Raw genomic sequence first — 19137 nt, 5'->3', positions numbered from 1 at the left:
AGGACAAATGGATGTGACTATAAAGACAGAAGAGATCATATTCTTGCTGAAGGATTTGTGGAACTGAGGAAGTCACTTAAATCCAATTTCTGAAGATGGACAGTGAATTTTCCATTCTCTGAATTCACAAAAGCTTTGGGTACATGTAGCTGCAAAGAGGCAACAATGATGGCTGTGCTCAGAACAAATGAAAGACAACATGATGTACAGTAACCACACTGTGGAATTGCAGGACCCTGAAGTCTTCAGCTAGACACTCAGAATTAGTTGTCACTTTTGACATTAAGTGTTTGGTTGAAAGTTCAGCTCACAATGAGGTTGCTCATAAACTCCTCAGCTGTGTCACAGCAGAGCATGACAGGATAAACCTACAAGGAAAGGCAAAGCATGCAGTAAATCAGGCCTGCTGGTGCTACGTCCCAAACAGCTTTGGGAAAAGACAAAAAATAATGCAGATACAGTGCATTTATCACAGAATCACAGAATGTTAGGGATTGGAAGGGACCTCAAAATATTATCTAGTCCAATCCCCCTGCTGGAGCAGGAACACCTAGATGAGGTTACACAGGAATGTGTCCAGACGGGTTTTGAATGTCTCCAGAGAAGGAGACTCCACAACCCCCCTGGGCAGCCTGTTCCAGTGCTCTGGCACCCTCACTGAGAAGAAGTTTCTTCTCATATTTAAGTAGAACCTCTTGTATTTCCATTTATACCCATTACCCCTTGTCCCATTGTTGTTTGTCACCAAGAAGAGCCTGGCTCCATCCTCATGACACTCCCCCTTTACATATTTATAAACATTAATGAGGTCACCCCTCAATCTCCTCTTCTCCAAGCTAAAGAGCCCCAGCTCCCTCAGCCTTTCCTCATACAGGAGGTGCTCCACTCCCTTAATTATCTTTGTGGCTCTGTGTTGGACTCTCAATTATGAAAACAAGAAAACATGACTGCGTAGCTGCAGGCTACACGCTGAATACTTTATGTGGGAACCTGAACTTTCTTCCTCGTTGGCCTCTGTATGCAACAATGAGAGCAGGCAGAGCACATCACATCCAGTTGGGCCACCGCCATGGCCAGGCCGCACACGCTGCTCCGGGAGGCGACAAGCCCAGAGTGAGGAAGAGACGGGGTAGTCCCTCACCCAGAGCGAGAGCTAAAGGTGAAGAAAAAGGGAAGATACACCCCGTATGCAACAGAGCCTCCTCCCCAGGAGGCGCCCTGCTCTCCCCTGCCCTCCCCAGCGCCCGTCAGCTCCTCACCGTTACCCGCCCGACGGCCGCTGCCGTCAGGCGAGGAAGCCGGCTGAGAGAGAGAGAAGGCAGAGCCTTGCCGCCCTCGCTTTACGGCCCGACGTGTTTTACGACGCTCAAGATGGCTGCCCCCAGCGCACCATGAGCCCGCTCCGGCCGCTGCCGCGCCGCCGGGGGGGACGCGGGCAGGCAGCGCAGGCCGCCGCGGGGTCCCGCCGCCCGGGCTTGACTGCGGGGCTTGGGGGGGTCCTCCAGCCGCAGCGAGCGAGGAGGGGGACTCATCCGCGGCCGCCTAGTCCGCGGGGCGAGTAACGGGAGAGAGGAGCCGGCGTCAGGCACTCCCCGGGGCAGCGTTGGAGGGATGTGGGGTTCCCTGCTGCGACGCGGGGCCCGCGGCGCCGGCGGCCTGCGGGGTGTGGCGTCGGGTGGCCCGCCATGGAGCCAGGTGGTGTCGGAGGCCGAGAAGATCGTGGGGTATCCGACGTCCTTCATGAGCCTACGGTGCCTGCTGAGCGACGAACTCAGCAACATCGCCATGCAGGTCCGCAAGCTGGTGGGCACCAAGCACCCGCTGCTCGACACTGCCCGGTAAGCGCCTGCACCGCCGGGAACCTGCTCGGACCGCCGGGGGAAGCCGGGCTGCGGGGCCCGGGGGTGCTGGGGCCTCCGTCCCGGCCTCTGTGGCGGAATCCACCAGTAGCCCTTAGAGGGCTTTGTCAGATCCTGCGGGAACGTTTTGGCCTCTGTTGTCAGGAATTGGGGCTCAGGTCGGTGGTTGCCATCGCTTCACGGTCTCTTGGGTGGATGGGCGCCTCAGGTGCGCAGGTGGCCGTGGAGGTGCCACGAGTGGGTTGTCCCTTGGGGCACCTTGAGCCCTGGGGTTTGCGTGGGTGATTAACTCTCTGCCTCAGGATCTGCGTGGCCTTGCCCCAACAGGTGTTCCCTTTGGTCATACTCTGCGTTCATCTTAGTGCCACATGCGACAAATGAATTTCACCATGCAATGAGCCAAAATATCCCTTGATAACGGAAGTATGGCTGTCTTACTAACAGTTACGTGCTTTTTTTATATTAAGGACTATATTAGGAGGAAACCAGTGGAAGAAACAGAGGAACTAATAAAAGCTCAAAATGACACTGCTCAGAACTGTATTTTGTTACTAAGAGCTTTAGAAAACATGGTCTGTTTTGGAATATTCAGCTGGGAGCTGTAGTTTTTGTATATTGCTGAGATTTTTAGAGTTTCTAGGTTGATTATCCACTCCTGCATTTTTAAGGCAAACTGATGGAAGACTTGCATTCCTGCCAATAAGCAGAAGTTGAGATTGTTGGACAGTGTTTTCTTTGACTGTAAACCAAGAATCGATTGGCCGTGATTTTTTTAAACCTTAAAATGTTTTAAAAATAGTGCAGTTTTTCCAATGGCATTGGGTTGTGGATTTTTTTGTTTTGGTTGGGGGAGAGGGGCAGATTTGTTGGGTGTTTTTTTGTTTGATAGAACTGTGTTTGCTGTAACTGCAAATATAGTCATGTTAATAGAACCCGTTTAATATTTTTGAGCAGGTGTGAAACAAATTAGCATTTGTTCACAACAAATGTTCCGCTTTTCTTTTAAAGAATAGAAATTGTAGCTGTGTGTAGTGGATCTTGGCAACTCCACAATTATGGTGTAATGATATAAAAACAAGTTTGTTTTTCAAGCACTCTGTCTCCGAATCTAGTTGTCTTTAGTGAACAATAGGAGTACACAGGGCAAACATAGCTTTTTAAAGAAACATTATTTTGGGGGAAGAAGATTTGGATATTGACTTTAAGTGGACTTTTCTGGAAGAAACAAATCAACCTGTTAGTAAAAATGTAAAATGCCTGAGTTTAGAAAATGCTGGTGGAGGGGATTTTGTTGAATTGTTTATAAATGCAGGTTCTGATATTATTATAAGCTCAACAAAGATTTTTATTTTTTAAGAGGAGGGACAAGGGAAAAAAAAATGTTTTTCTGCCTTTGGATCCAATTTTAAGGTCATTTGATGGAACATGGGGAATAGGAGGACCAAAGCGCAAGTATTTTGGCTCTTAAGCTTCCATTGCAGTTGTAGAACTATCATAGAGACCTGCAGTGCTAAAGTGGGGCTTCAGTGTTAGCTTTAGAGAGTCTGTTCAATGTGTGGTAGTTGCTGGTTTATTGTGAAATAAGTTTAAATACAGTGTTTTGGGACGTGGTTGGAGGTTTCATGGTGGAGCTGTGATGTGTGAGTTTTTTTGTTGGTTCAGGTGACTGCTTCGGGCTTAATTCTGTGAGCCTGTGGCTTGTGGAACACCAGTAGGAACATAATCAGGCACAGGGTCAGCAGGCTTGAATCCATTCATTTTTAAAAATTAATATATGTTTCAGAGTACACTACTAACCTGATGTGTTGTGCTGGAAACAAAAGTCAGTATTTACTCACATAAAACTGAAACTGCCTTTATTTTGAATATTCTTATTTGGCTTCACTGCTATTTGCAAGGGTTTCCTCGCAGATGCATTTCCAATGGCCTTGACCTTTCTATTAGAGGAAGAGTTAAATTCCTGCTGACAAGTTTTAGTACACCTGTAGCAGTGCACAAATTGTACCTTACCTTGTCTTATGGTATGATTTTGCAATAAGGTGAATTTTGACCTTGCTCTTTAATAGTAATCTTAATAGTCTCTTTCTGAAATTTGACTGTTGTATGTTTGACTGTAAATGTGATTGATTTAACTTAAGGGTCTTTGACTTACCATAGCTGTTCAGGAAACAGCTCTTGATTTTTCAATGCTAGATACATGGTTTAAATCTCTGCCTTGTTACTCATGCTTTCAAAGGAACTTTGGTTTCCTGGTGTGCGTTCAGGCAAATGTTTTGAAGCATGGGAATCTAAAATACATTCTTTGGTGATTTCTTGAAGAAAAGAACTTAAATGATTGATGTGTTCTGCAACTCTAATATTTCAAATTGTGAGTGCATAAATACTGTATACATATATTAAGTATTTCAGCACTTGAAGAGATTTTTCTGGGAACATCTGAAAAATCTGTGCAGTAAAGTGGATTAATTGCCTGTGCTGTTTCTCAAGTTTCTACTAATTTGTTTTCGAGGTTATAAGTGGTGACAATCAAATTATGATTGCTCGCTCTAAGTGATACTCATTTTCTGTAACCTTCTTTGACTGGTGGCCTTTTGTCATGGGTGTTTTTGTGTCTATTCTCTCTCCCTGTCTGCTTTGCTGGCCTTTGAAGTGTTCCTCAGACCATGAGAGGTTTCTCAAGCACTGGTAGAAAACCCTCTGCTTTGTCTGCGCAGAGTAGGTTCTGTGCTGAGACAGCGTAAGATGTTATTACCACCACACTGGAAGCCTTCTGTGTAACAGGAGTACTGGTGAGCATTTTTAACCTTTTGCTGAGTTTGGGTCAGTAGGCTGTTGGGTCACAAGGCTGAGAGCCTTAAAGAAGGCACCTTAAAGATGGTTGTCCATGTGAGCCAGGACATGTGGAGGAACAGCTGTTGGGGTAGTGTAGGTTTCTCTGATGATCCTGTACGTTTCTTCCTCTTGTTTGGATGCGGCTGTGGCAGCTCTGGGGTGTAAGTGGCTGCCATGAATCAGGGCTGCAGCAGGTGCTCCTTGGGATGATGGGTGACCCCAGTGCCTCATCCCAAGCCTGTGCCTGGCCAGCAGCTTTAAATCCACAAACTATTGCTGACTCTGCTCTTGTGAGGGCAGAGACGGGTAACAGCCCTGCAGTGAGGGGATTTGGGAGTTCTGTAATCCTTGTGGTAAAGTTCAGTTTATCTTTTTTTTTTTTTAAAAGTTTTTGGTTTCTTAAAAGTCAGCCACATGAAGTGAAGATCCGCGGTACTAGCTTTGCCAGACTTGTTAGAAAGAGGGTGAAATTTGAGGCAAAGGTTACGTTTCATTTCAGAAAGGCTAATGTCTAGTGGTTAACAGATCATTGGAAGCTGGGGTATCTGGATTATATTCACAGCTGTGCTTTTGGCTCTCTGACTAGGGCAAGTCACTTAATTTTTCATACTTGCATTTACTTATCTGTAAAACAAATAATGTAGCATCTGTTTTCTGAGGGTGTTACACATCATTCATTGCAGTCTATATCAATCACTGCGATCTTTGGGTAGAAAACGCTGCATAAGCAAGATTAATAAAGAATACTTTAAACAAATGTTATCATTAAAATATTCACCTCTAATGGATACTCTGGAAATAAAATTGCAATCTGACTACTTCTGGATCTTTCTGTTTGTAGTCATGCGAATCACTGTGTGGTTCTTCAGAGCTTTCCATTTTCTTTCCGTATAATGTAATGTTTTCAGCAGATACTCAAAACTAACGTTTAAATTTTTTACTCTTCAGGCTTTGTTGGACTAAAGGAAAACTTTTTCAATATATGAACGTATGACCTCCTTTTCAGTTGGGACTCAAAACAAATCTCTAGTCTTCTCTCTTCTCTTTCCCCCTCCTTTTTAGGCTAACATACAGCCTTTTTAATATAGGAAAGAATCTGTAATTGGCACAGTGATCTACTTTTCTCAAATACACAGTGTGAATAACGTTTTTCTTGATTATTTAATCTCCCTTGAGAAGGGTATAGCTTGCTGCAGATTGTAAACAGTAAATGTTATTGCCAGTGCATCACTTTTATAATATCACTAAATGAAATGGAACACTTCATACACGTAAAATTATTATGGGATACCATTTAGCTCTGGCCATTCTGTCATTAGCATGTGGGAGGAATGGTTATATTTTAGTTCTGTCAGAATTGCTTGTGGGTGATAAATGCTTGACTAGACTTAGTTACGGTTTTCCTGGGTTATTGCAGAAATAAAAAGCCTCAATAGACCTTTTTTTTTTTTTTTTTTCCTTTTTTTTTTGGTTACAGCCCGTTCCCTGTAAATCTCTAGCCATTTGAAGCACCAAACATAAAATGCCATCCAGAGTAGGTTCAAGATAACATGGTTTTTGGTTAAAATGTCTGATAACATTGGTTTCCTGATAGTTATATTTCTCTGTCAGCTTGAAATGGCTCACTTCAATAACACGTATCTTGTAACTTAGATGTGGCGTGCATTTGTCCTCCTGTGTGGGTGACTGATTTCAGCGTAGACCTAGGGATTCGTTCCAAGTTAGTGTTGATGGAATTGTTATGGCTGATTTATATTTTGTCTTAACAGAATGATGACCTTAAAACTATCTTTTTCTAAAAATAATTGTAAGTGCCGTGATTGACTATGAGTAGCTTTTTAGCAATTTGTTTCAAATGTTAATTAACTATTTTTTTTCTCGGCTAGAAAAATGGAAGTGTCTGTTATTTACTTGGCAGTGGCTAATGAGTTAACTTTCTCTGAAAACAGCCAGCAGCTGGATACTCAAAGTGACAAGCAGAGGGTCTGGTCAATGTACAGCTTCTAAAGCTAAAACTTACTACAGTCTTTTAAGTTTTACTGAATTTCTCAGTCTGTATCAGACCTTGCAGGTGTAAAGACCCTCTCTTGCTGTTGCTGGATCAGAGGTTAAAACACATTTGCATTCACTATTTCTTTTTTTTTTTTCAGCCTGCTGTAGCACTTTGTAAAAAATATTTTTTGTGGTAGAAATGTGATTTTTATAACCGTGCTCAGAATACCTGTCAGGTTAGCAATGAGGTAGCAGTTGTGTAATTTCCTATGTTTAGTGCAGGGATCTTTTGGACTTGGGGAAGCACAGACCTCCAAAGCTGGCATGCAGGGCACCTCTGCAGAAAGAATCATAGAATATCCCAAGTTGGAAGGGACACACAAGGGTCAATGAGTCCAACTTGTGTCCCTGCATACGACAACCCCACAGTTCACACCATGTGTATGAGGGCCTTGTCCAGTCTCTTCTTGAACACTGTCTGGCTTGGACTGAAGCCTTAGTAGTGATGTCAGAAATGTAGAAATATTTTTCCTGCTTGATATGTTTGATACTGTTTGCAAAATTATTGAAATACTGGTGGTTATAGCAAGTTTGCCTTTGTCCAGGAGGACTGTTCCAAAGCGTTCTGTATAGCTGATTGAAACGGAGGTGCTCTCAGGAGAGCTCCTGTTGAAGCAATGGAATTAAATTCTTGCTTTGACTCACCCCATGGAGAAACTTTTCTCTTGCAAAAAAGGCTGTTCTCTCTTAGCTAAATTAGGTTTTGTGAATGTCTTTCAGTCTGTTTTGATAGACTTGAGTAGTAACTTCAAATACCTTCACCATGTTATGTGTCTTATACGTGTTGGTACTCTCCAGGGTTTCTGTTACCATACTCACCATCAAGTAAACCATTCTTAGACACCAAAAAAAAGTTTCTTTTGTATTTTGGCTGAATTAACTCACAAAGAGCAGAAGAGTTAACTCTGAAAGGTAAAAAAATACATGGAGGAAATTAAACTCTTGTAGGTTCATATATGGTCTGAAACTTCCTTCTGTATCTGATTCCTTCCATGTTCTTCCTTGTACCTGTGGCCTTCCTGTACCTGTAGTGTTCTGTTAGCCACTACTTAATATTGTCTTGTACAGTTAAGGTAAAGCATATTATAGCCAGTCCTCTGTGTGTATTAAAAAAAAACAATTGGGAAGCTAAGCTAAAAAAATCCTGACATATGTACAGTAGTATCCTGAGCAAGGTGAGTTGACTGTATTATGGTGATGAAGACACCCTGAAGGAGTAAAAATGTGTTTACTCAAGTTTGGTGCTTTTATTGTCTGGTGGTTTTGTTGTTGTTATTTGTTGTTTTTGTTTGGTTTTTACTATATTAGTAAACCCTAGCTCAAGAAGTAAAGACAGTCATGATCACGGGTATACTACAAATGCTGGGAGAAGCTGAACTGATGAATAAGCAGCTAGTTTTCAGCTGTAGTCATGCTGAGTTCTTGTCCTGTCATTCACATATAGTATTTGTCTGGAAGAATTTATGCAGAAGATGTTTAATTGTATTATACAATACCAGTTTTGCTGAATATTTCACCACCATAAGCAAAGTAGGATCGAGTAGCAAATCTGCAGTATGGATGTGCAAAAGCTAGGCTGCAGGTTACATTCTCTTGCATTTGAATAATTGTTTTTTGCAGTAATTCTCATTCAAATATCCACGTTAAATCCAGATTTATGTGCTTATGAGGAATGTATTGTTTCAGGATGTAGGGCAGTCTTAGTAAATGAAGTGTATTCAGTAGGCGATGATGCTGTTTGGGATTTTCTGATAGAATTATTTACAATTTACTGACCTCACTGATAATTTTTAGTGTGTTTTATAGGGAACCTAAGTCTGAAGATTTCAGCTGAATTTCATGTACAGCTTTCATTAGATGAAAGACCTTGTGATTTCTTAAGCTTGGGTTTCAAGCATGTAAAAAAGAAACCGAATGTATAATGAACAGATCCAAGGGCCAGTCAGTCTTAAAACGATGTAGGATGCCACACATAGAGCAAACTTGGTTTTAGTTTAAGCACATAGTAGCCTAAACATCTTTTAATAATAAAGGTAGTTGTTAAAGTTCACATCTGTTTTGTTCTGCTTTCAGGTACAGTTGATTCCTAGCGCATGTGAATATTGAATATCAGTTTTAATGTACCAGTGAACGAGTGTTATGTCAATGTTTGCTCTACATAGGAAAAGAGTACTGAATAAGTGGAAGTAGTTTCAAAATATTTATTTCTGTAACCCAAAAGAGGGTTACTCAATATGCCTTTATATGAGGCACAAATGAGAACCCATGTCATAGAACAGTCAAAATTGATATTCGGGTCACTGTAAATGGTTTTCACTCAATCTTCTATTTGGCTATGATAAATTAACTTCCTTGCCTTACAAAAATACAGGGAAAAAGTACTTCTCCTAGGGCTTTTACTCCTTCTGATGTCTATATTTTGTAGCTTGCAAAAAGTGTTCTCCCCTATCTGAGGTATTTCCCCCCTCCACTGCATTTTTTGTTTATGCTGCCTCCCAGTTGACTTCTCTCCTTGTTTTGGAGACCCTGGCAGTGGTGGGAGACCCCGTTAACAAGTCACTGTGAGCATTTTTAGATCTCCTCCAAAAACCGTGAGTAACACTGTGTTGTCTGCGGCACTTTGTAAATCTATTCAGGAAAATTCAAAGTTCACAAAGGATGAACCTATGCTCGGGAATTAGATGTTTTTGTACTTACCCTATTGCTTTCTCCTAGGGTGGCAGACCATTGCCTTAAATTATTAATATCTTTCTTTTGCCCCACATCTGAGTGTCTTAGTTTCCCTCAGGTTATGCAGACTGCAGTGCTTGCCCTAAAGGAACTACTGCTGGAGACAAACCTGATAGACTATAAAGGAACACCATGAATTTAAAAATAGGATCTATTACAAAAATTAAGGTGAAAATCTATAGCAGCTGCTTTGCTGTCCTTGAATCGTCCCTGCCAATTCTCTAGCATTGACAATCACTTTAGCTTAATTTTTTTTCTTCTCTCTTCCTGTGGAAAGATTCATTTCAGGTAAGAAAAAATGATCATATAGGAAATCTGGTGAGACTCATTATACATGAGCTTTTATCAAACACATGCTGTGAACTAGCTAGATTTTACTTATAATGGTAGATAGGGCTTAGAAATTTGCCTCAATACCTTACTGTACTGAGGAACTCCAGGACCTATTCAGTGTGCTGGAGGTTCTTCAGGTGAGCCACAGTCATCTTTTCTTCAATCCTCAGATGTTCCTAAAGGAGCAGCAGGGGCTCCAGCTTTTGCATTAATCTTTCTCATCTCTTTTGTGCTTAAATTACACGTGATGATTGTTCCATTTTTGCTTTTTCATTCCTCCAGTTCCTTTCTTCAAAATAGCACTATTTGGTTCTTCTCTGCAGCTTGTGTTCCATTTTGGGGAAAAACAGAGAATGGCCTACAGGTAATCCTTTGTTTCTTAATAGAATGAAAGTGTATAGTAAACATCTAGTTTGTTTTGTTCTCCTTTTCTTCCTCCCAGCTAGGGATAGAAGTCATACTTGGGAACTACTGATTCAGCTCTATTTTTCTAGTTAAAAAACATGATCAAGCAAACCTGATAGCCTCCAATTTGTTTTAAAAAGTACTCCCTTTCGAAGGAGCTTTCTTTGAGATCAAGTAGATTTTTCATTTTTTTTATTTGTTACTTAGTGCTATAAACATGGATTGGCTTGATAGCTGCCATTAAGTATGCTCAGCATTAATTCATTTCATTGAATTTGAAGTCTTTAAAAAAAAGTCATTCCACCTGACAGCTTCCATTATTTTTTTCTAGATCTTCACATTTATGGTGCAAACTTCCTGGAATTACAGCTTTTTCATTAATTGCCTGTTTGGTACACCCTGCAAAATAATCGTAATCAAAGGGTTAATACATCTATATGCTGTTACTGGTCCTTGAAAGAGCTTATATGTTGCACCTTTTAAAAAAAATTATCAATTTCAAGCATAAAGCAGATCCAGGTCTGTAAAAGGATGTGCTTGTGTAAACCCATCCTGCAAACATATAGTCCCGATTAAGGCAATTTGAGGGTAATGGTCTGTGCCAACACGCTTTGTGTGTGGTTGTCATCTGAATGATTAGCCAGTGGCAGAAGCACCATAATTAGCTGATTTGGTAAGACTGCTTTTAATCAAACTTAACAGAAAGTTCAAGTTGTTAAGAGCTAAATGGAATACTTGTTAGGTCAAATATACAAGGCAAAGCTTTGTGATCACAAGGGGAAAATGATCTCCCTCGCATGTCTGAACAGTGATTGTGCTAGCATGTAAGTTTGTTAGTGATTATTTTTTCCCTAAAGATGCATCATGCTCATGTTAAATGAATGTTGAACTTTGAGACTGAATACGGTAGAACCGTCTTGTTTTCATATTATGAAAATCCTTATATTTTCATAGTCTAGAAAATAAAGGTTCCTATGATACATCAGTGCAGCCTGTATGTGTGTTTCTTATACAGGGGAAAGTTTTTAACCAGTAAACTGTCTCTGATTCCCAACTGCTTTTCATTTAAAGTGGCTTGTGAAGATGAAGGTGTACTGTGTGCATATTTTAAAAGGATTTCAGTGTGGTTAGTGCTACATTATGGAGTTCATATTTGGATAATTCTTTCAGAAGTTGACTTCTGAATGTTGATCTGTCTGGCATGACACGTTTCAGTAATGAAAAATTAATCTAGGAAAAACAGGTCTTCCCCAAACATGTTGCCTTGTGGAGGTGAAGCTGAGGTGTAAAGGGCTGAGAGATCAATTTGTCATCTGTTCTTGATCCCCAGTTGTTCAAGCCAGAAATACCAGGGAAGGTGTATACTCCATGTTTTATTGTCCACAGGAAGGATTTCTCACTTTCTGGTTATTTCTAAGTTTAGATAGTATGGGAGTCATTGACAGGCTCTGCAAAAAATCAGATGTCATCTATCAGTAGGAGAAATAATGTGAGAAGACTGTTTACAGAAAGAAGGCTCAGAAAACTTGAGGAAGCTGGAAGTATGGAGACCTTTATGGTAGTTGTTGGGGAAGCCATTCTTCCACATGTTTATTCAAGAAATGTAAGGCATTAAAGGAGCTTCTACTGTTAGAGTTATTAGTATCTTCTACATGTCTTTTGTCCAAAATATAACTTCATAAAACTGAAACAAATAGTCTTGCTGGTTAAAAAGTAGGAAATGAATCCATGTAATGACTATAATGTGTTGTAGCAACCAAGTTTTAAAATAGTCAGATTCCAAAATAATGTTATAAACATGACATCAGAGGAAAAAAAGAGTATTATGTGTTATGTTATAGCAACAGAAACATAGGCTTGTTTTTTTGTTTGTGAATCACTTGGCAGAGTATTGCTGCCTGTGGATTTGGTGGGGCATGTTTGTGTCCTAACACATCATGCACCTTTAGGGATGGAGGGGAAAATATATATTTTTTGGCCATCCTTGTTCTTGTGAAATTTTGGAAGAGCTGAAGCTTTGTTAGGTTTTCCTATTTTGAATTTTGTTTTCAAACAAAACGCTAATCGAATGTTCACCTTCTCATTTGCTTTTCTGTTTTCAAGTCTTTCGGAGTTCCCTTGAATACTTTGGATCTTTGACCTAGATCAGGTTGCTCAGAGCCCTGTCCCGCCTGGCCTTTAATGTCTCCAGGGATGGGGCATCTACCACCTCACTGGGCAACTTGTGTCAGTGTTTCACCATCATCATTGTAAAAAATATCTTCCTCATGTCTAGCCTCAATCTCCCCTCTTTCAGTTTAAAACCTATTGTAAAGAATAAGCTTGTGACCACAGCACATGTCTAATAACTGTGAATGTGAATGGCTGGCAGCACAGCTCTATGTTGGAATCAAAGTGTGGACCCAGAAATGGTTTGCGTCTTGCTGTACTTGTGCTGATGTTATGCTTTATAAGATGAGTGCATGCAGTTGGCTCCTCTGAATGCAATTTCATTTTAGAGCTTTGATTTCTTAGTGTTGACAGACCTCATCCTCAATCCATTGTTCTTTCGGATATACAATCTTAACAGTTACTTTGTCAAAAAACCCCTTTTTCAGGTAACTGCTGAGAATTAAACATCATCCGTTGCAACCAGAAGCTGAGGTGTCTTCACAACTAGAATAGTTTCCCTCTTCTTCCCTCTTCTATTTTAATTGCCAGGTGACTTACTTGTTAGAAATATCAAGTCTGGATTAATATATTGTCCCTGGATGTACTGCTGCTTCAGATTACCTTTTTGTGCGTGTTGGTATTAAATATTGAAAGCTGTTTTCATGTTCTCATGTGGTGAAGCTCTGTGTAAACAAGTCTTATTTACTGAGCAGTTTGGGAAGCATGAACACACCAGTATGCCTTAGGGAGTCTGCTCTTTAAGCATTGTCTTGATTTTTTCTCTGGCTATGATAAAAGGAGAAGTAGACAAGGAGCCATAATAGTGAGTGTTATTGAGAGGAAGAAGCATTGTCCTGAGAATGGGAAGAAAATCTGTTTAAGCTCACAAATAACTTAAATGCTCACCAGCTACTGTTGCTAGACCTCATGAAACATTTTTCAATCTGTTTTTCAATGGAATTTGAAAGCAATAGTCTCTGTTGTATGAAGTAGTATCTTTATGCTTTAAAGATTTGTCCCCCGTATGTTAAATCTGGAGACAAATATAAGCTCTCCTTATAATTATTAGAAAAGCAAGAAAACACATTGTTGAAGAGTGAATACATATTAACACTTTAAATTCACATTGAATGAAACTTGGCATGCTATAGAATGTAATGCAAACATACGAAACCTGTGAATGGTGTTGCTAATTACTGACAGTGTAACTGTACACGTCACATTTTAAAGACTCGACCAACAAAAAAAACCTCACTTTGGGAAATGGTGATGTTCAAATTTTGTTGTTGTTTTCTCCTTCTAAATATGTATTGTGCAGATACTCAGACCTTACGTATGTTTAACCCTTGCCTTATCAGTAATTTGGAGATATTTTTACATTTCTGTATCAAGAATGTGAAACGCTTTCCTTCTTTGCCGAGTCCTAAATAAACCTTTTAGAGCTCATCTGGCTCTAGGAAGAGAGTTAGAAGAAGAAAGAGAGCTATCTCTTAGCCCTAAATTCCCCATTTATGATTTTTCTGAATTCACAAACCATTGAATATTTATTTCTTTTTACTAGTGAGACACAGAAGGCTGGTATGGCAAAAGTAAGTGTAACTCTGAGTAGCCTATTGTGCTTCCATACCCAATGTAGTTTTATTTCAAAATGGAATTTTGCGTTAAATTACTTCAAAACATAATCATTTGTTGATGTAAATGATTTTAAATTCTTCACTCCCCTGTGAATGATGAATTATTCTTTCATGAGAGATCTAGATTATTTTAATTAAATACTTGGGGGTTTAAATCTTTAAATTTTAAATTAAGTTACAGGTGAGTTAAGCTCTTCCCTGAGGAGCTTTTACTATGTCAGCAGTGGAGAAGAAGAATATTTGCTGCATAATTCTCTAATGGGCTGTTATATGCTGCTCCACTGAACAGACTGCTGTTTTGCTTTTGATTTCTGGTCTGTGTCCAGCATTTGAGGGAACAACTTGGACAATTAGTATATATCACCAGGAACATATTTTCCTGTCAGCTGTGAAAGATTAAGACCCATTGAATTATATTGCTTTGGGAAGGTGTGAGGACTGCAGAAATTTACTGTAGCTAAAGGAGGCGTCGATAACCGCGTATACAGAATTTTTTTACACAATGGACAAAATACGGAGACAGGTTTATTGGTGTTAATTTCATATCCTGAATTCAGTAGGCATTCCCCTTGTTTAAACGATTTATTGTATATGTATATAACTACATGCAGGTTTGAAAAGGTAACCTTGTCTGTTGCTTATGGGCTGTGGGGATTGAACCAATGCTTATTTTCCTGTTGTTGAGTATGATTACTTGTTGAAGATGGGATAAATTTAGGTCATATTTGGCATGTGTTTAAACTGAGCCTGAGACTGATTTATTAAAAAGAGAGAATAATAAACCTAAATTGGGTGTTTTCCCTTGTGTGGCTGTTGCTGCCAAGCTGCAATTTATTTTGCAGTGTCTTAAGTTATGATAAAAGATACATTCGTAAAATAAAGTAGGATAAAGAGTTCAGTCATTAAACTCTTCCTTTTTTTTTAAGCTAGCTTTCATCATTTTGCCTTTAATTGTGTTAATTACTTCAAAGAATTTTCTTGGAGGCTAGTTGAAGAGCAGAATCAAAGGGGAGAGGAAATTGCCTTAAGCAAAGACTTTTTTGTGAGAATGTTCTTACGATAACTTATGGGAGAGACATCACTAAAACATTCACTTTTAAAATCTGCCCTCCCCCGCTTCATGCTTTCTAAAATCTTAAAATTTTTGGTTTCCTAATAATCTTCCAGCCATATTTCAGTGCCTGCAGCTGATAGTAGAGAGCAAAGTGTTTGCCCTGTAATTAAAATTCTCTTATGTATTTTCATTTTTGGTATCTGTTGAGGAAATGATACTAAACCAGATGAATTCAGTTATTGAATTTGATGTATACTCGGCTTTTTTAAAAATTATTTTTAATTTCCTAAATGTTTGATGGTCGGAGTGCCGGCCTCTCACATAAGAGGCCTGGACTGGGTTCTTCATTCTGCCTGTGTTACTGTTGGCAAGTCGTTGTTGCTGTTGTTGTTATTTTCTTTTTTTCTGGGCAAATTGTGGCAACTTTCTGTGCCCAGTAGCACTGAGGGATGTGGGCTCAGAACCCTGGCAGGACCATGGGTTCAGAGCACACGTGTACCTTCTGCTTCCCTCTCTATCGTGCTCTGGAGATCCCCCCGAGGAGGGGGAAAAAAAGAGCCTGAGCCTGGGGCTGATGCTTTACCAGCATGCAAGATCTGGAATATTAACAGAAAAATGCAAAATTTAAATGGGTACCTGCGGTTTGTGAAGGTTGAGGTTTTTTGTGTAGTTGGGTGTCGTAGGAAGCAAGTGGTTGGCACTTGACTGTGAAGGTGTGCAGCTGACAGACTTCACTTTGTTTGTTTGGGTTGTTATGTGTTTTTTGTTGTTTTGTTTTTTAATTTTTACCATCAGCTGTTGTGAAGTCCTCCATTCAAGCACTACTTGCAGTTAATTTGGAAAATGCTTAGTTTTTCTCACGGCAAATGATATGATTGATTGTTACAAATTCAATGTAACTGTAAGATATTAATATTGAAATACAGTAACAGTTTGGGATGTCCCATAGTGAAACCAGTGTTTACAGAAAATGTGGAAATTCATGATGCCATGTAAATGGGAACTTCTTAATGGCATCCTGTGATATTTAAAAGAAAAAAAAGTCTTTATTTATTTCATATGTGAAGAAAGTTACATCAAACCTGATTTATTTATTTTTTGCTTCATGCACAAGTGGTCCTAACACATTTTTAGACTGAGGCAGAAAGTAATCTCCAGGTAACAATATTCTGTACTATTTTAAGGATGGATGCCCTACTGATGATTTTTAAAACGCAAAATAATGATGACATACCATGCAGAGGTCTCACTTGCCTGAGGCGAATGGTCTGAATGCACTAGGTGCAGACTTCTGTTTCCTGATGAAAGTGTTGAAAAGGAGCTGGGTTTTATTGTTGTGTGGTTGGGTTTTTTTGTGCTGTGTTGTGGTTTTTTTTTTTTAGTGACATTTATCTTTTTAAATTTGCTGTTAATTATACCGTATTCAATTAACAGCTGGAATATTTTACATAGAATAAGAAGAGTAAGGGCTTCTGGGAAAGAAGTTTGGAGCTCAGTTTTGGTGAAAATAAGGTGCATTTGATTGCCTGATGATGGCAAGAAGAATGCTGGGCAGTGTGGACGGAATGTGCCAAGCCAGGGGCAAAGTAGCTTTTCAGGGAGAGGATAAGGGTCCTGTCAGCTTGCCTAGCGTGTGGAGAGCAGGAATGTTACCACTGAATTATTAGAGAAGCAGCTAATGAGAGAGGAAGGAATCAAGAAGGCTGAGAAACCAACGGGTTTCAAGGAGAAGAGGAGTATGTTACAGGAGTGAGATTAAAGAGGAGGCCAGTGGAGTGTGTGTGCGCTAAGGGCTGCTCATGGGGAGGTTATTAGAAATATGTCTGAAATGATTCCAGTTTGCGTCCAGAGCTTTGCAGTAGTTTCAAGAGGTTTTTGGCTGTGTGGTGCTTGTAAAAGCTAAGCACCATGTATGCTCTTTTCATCACTTCAAATTGAAAACAACAGAAAGATGTAGTTCAGCAGACTAGCAGCTCCCTTTATGGACAGCAGGTCATGAACTTTATTTGTCTTGCAGTTCACATCTGTATTGTGCACACATGGTCTGACAGCCCTTTTCCAGCATCAGTGTATACGTGTCAAAATTCAAAATCCTTAGCATTTTTCATACTAATCTTCAGAGAACATATGATACATAGAGGAATGCAACATGACTTCTTTTTAATTTGAACAGGTATGTGAATAATATACTAGAAGACCTATAGGGAAGGAGAATCTTTACTAATTAAAGCTTTGACGTAATACAGAAGTGATGGCAGTTTCTGAATGTGCGAATGATAAAGCATTAGCTTATTGAAAATGTTTCTGGACACAGGAATAGGAAATGTTTCCTATTCTGCTGGGCCTTACAAATATTTGGTGTAATAGCTTTCTATCTTGTAGTGAAGTAACTTCAGTTTTAATTTCATGATTTGCTGAGGAATTTAGTAGTTCATCTGACATCTTGTATTGACTGTTGTAACAACTCTTGCAGTTTGAATCTCTGGAGTAGAGATACTACAACTCTGCAAAGGCTTTTCTTTGGCAAGGGAAGTTCTGAGGTATAGTGGGCTCTGAAAAGTTTTACTTCTGTTGCCTTAGTCATTGCATTTTGCTTCTCAGTCTTCTGGTTCAAAGGAGCTCTATTGAGGAAAAAAAGTCTGTAACAAAATGGAAAAGAGCAGGACAATCCCTAAGAAATATGAATCTCCGTTTCCTGGAGGATAAAGGAAAGCTGTACTGAAATTGAAGAATATTGTGGATGGTGAAGTTCTTATCAGACTACTGTGTCAGAAATTATAAACCCATGTAATTAATAGAGTTCAGAAATAAATCAATTTTTTTTTTTAATTTTCCCAGTTTAGTATCAAGAACATTTGTTATGTGTAGAAGTACATAAGATATATTTATTACTGCCATATTATTGTTATTTGAGTTTTAATTAACTCTTCTGGGAAATATTTTTTTTTAAGGTGGAAGGAAAAAAATCTGTGCACCTACAGAAAAATGACTAATACTTCTGCAAATTTTCAGATGCTTGACTTTTTAATGATTCGGGGAAAACTTCTTACAGCTAAACAGTTCTATTAACTGATTTTTTTTTTTTTTTTTTTCTGGATCTATTGAACAGTTCTGAAAGCTTGCAAGAAATCTTTTTGTTTTGGTTGGCTGCTAAGTGATGCAGTAGGGTAGTTCCAACAGGCAGCTCATTGTGTTGAGCGGAAGAAGCAGAACTGGGCAGAGAGGTCTGGGATTGTGGTTTCAGAAGCCGCTGGGTTGGTCTGGTGGCTCTTGCTGCTGAAGGGAGAGGTCGCGCTCTCCCTTCCCTGCTCCTGCAGGTACCGCCTTGGTCTGGCCTTTCTGTGAACTGCTGCGATTTGTTAATCCAGGAAAAGAGGAGAAACAGCTGTTGTCTTCGTTTTGGATTAGTTTTCTCTTGGGCTGATCTGATTCACTGATGGAGGTGGTTTGGTGTGTACTCTCTTTCAATGCATGATACACAGCAGGGGTGTCAAACTTATTTTTACCCTGCACTACATCAGCCTCGAGGTTGCCTTCAAAGGGCCGAATGTAATTTTAGGACTGCAAAAATGTAACTACTCCTACACTTATCCAGTCCTAAAATTACATTTGGCCCTCTGAAGGCAACCATGAGGCTGCTATGGGCCACAGCGAAAACGAGTTTGACACCCTTGATATATAGGTTCCTTAGCAAGGCTGCTTTGTGGAAAAGCTACTGCTGCCCTTCTTGTGTCTGCAATCTGTAAGGACACTCTTGCCCTGGTGTTTGAGGTAGCAGCTGAGCTTCTAAACTCTGAGGCACCTCATGTGATTCCTCTGGTTCTCTGCTAGTTTCTCCTTTAAACTGAAATGAAAAAAAGCTTCAACAGTTCTCAGTTTCTCTCCTTGATTCCAAAAGATGGATAAATGGCCTTACATATATTAGTTGTCCTCCTTTGCTGTTACTACAGATGGGTTTCATTTATTAATGTATTTCTACAGACAGGCAACAAAGAGAAGTGTCACGCCATGAGTTCAGGCATGTGTATAGATTTTCTCTGTTTACCCCTTCACTTTGGGATCCAGTTGGTAGGGAGCACAGCTGTCT

The 19137-nt window shown here is 39.8% G+C and overlaps 1 protein-coding gene across 3 annotated transcripts in view; it reads left to right on the top strand.

The window, feature by feature from the left end:
* Nucleotides 1–1385: 1385 nt before the first annotated feature.
* Nucleotides 1386–19137, top strand: part of PDSS2 (decaprenyl diphosphate synthase subunit 2) — a 117050-nt gene continuing 99298 nt past the window's right edge. For all 3 annotated transcript variants that reach the window (XR_013921982.1, XR_013921983.1, XM_080341991.1), the window contains exon 1: nt 1386–1838. Coding sequence is in view for 1 of the 3 variants with exons in the window: in XM_080341991.1 (XP_080198117.1) it covers nt 1612–1838 (227 nt within the window). In the remaining 2 variants the exon portion in view is untranslated. The remainder of the gene's footprint in view (nt 1839–19137) is intronic.

This window comes from Nesoenas mayeri, assembly GCF_963082525.1.
Source record: "Nesoenas mayeri genome assembly, chromosome: 3".
Lineage (NCBI taxonomy): Eukaryota > Metazoa > Chordata > Aves > Columbiformes > Columbidae > Nesoenas > Nesoenas mayeri.
The sequence above is the reverse complement of the archived record's forward strand: the minus strand, read 5'-3'. Positions and strand labels throughout refer to the sequence as shown.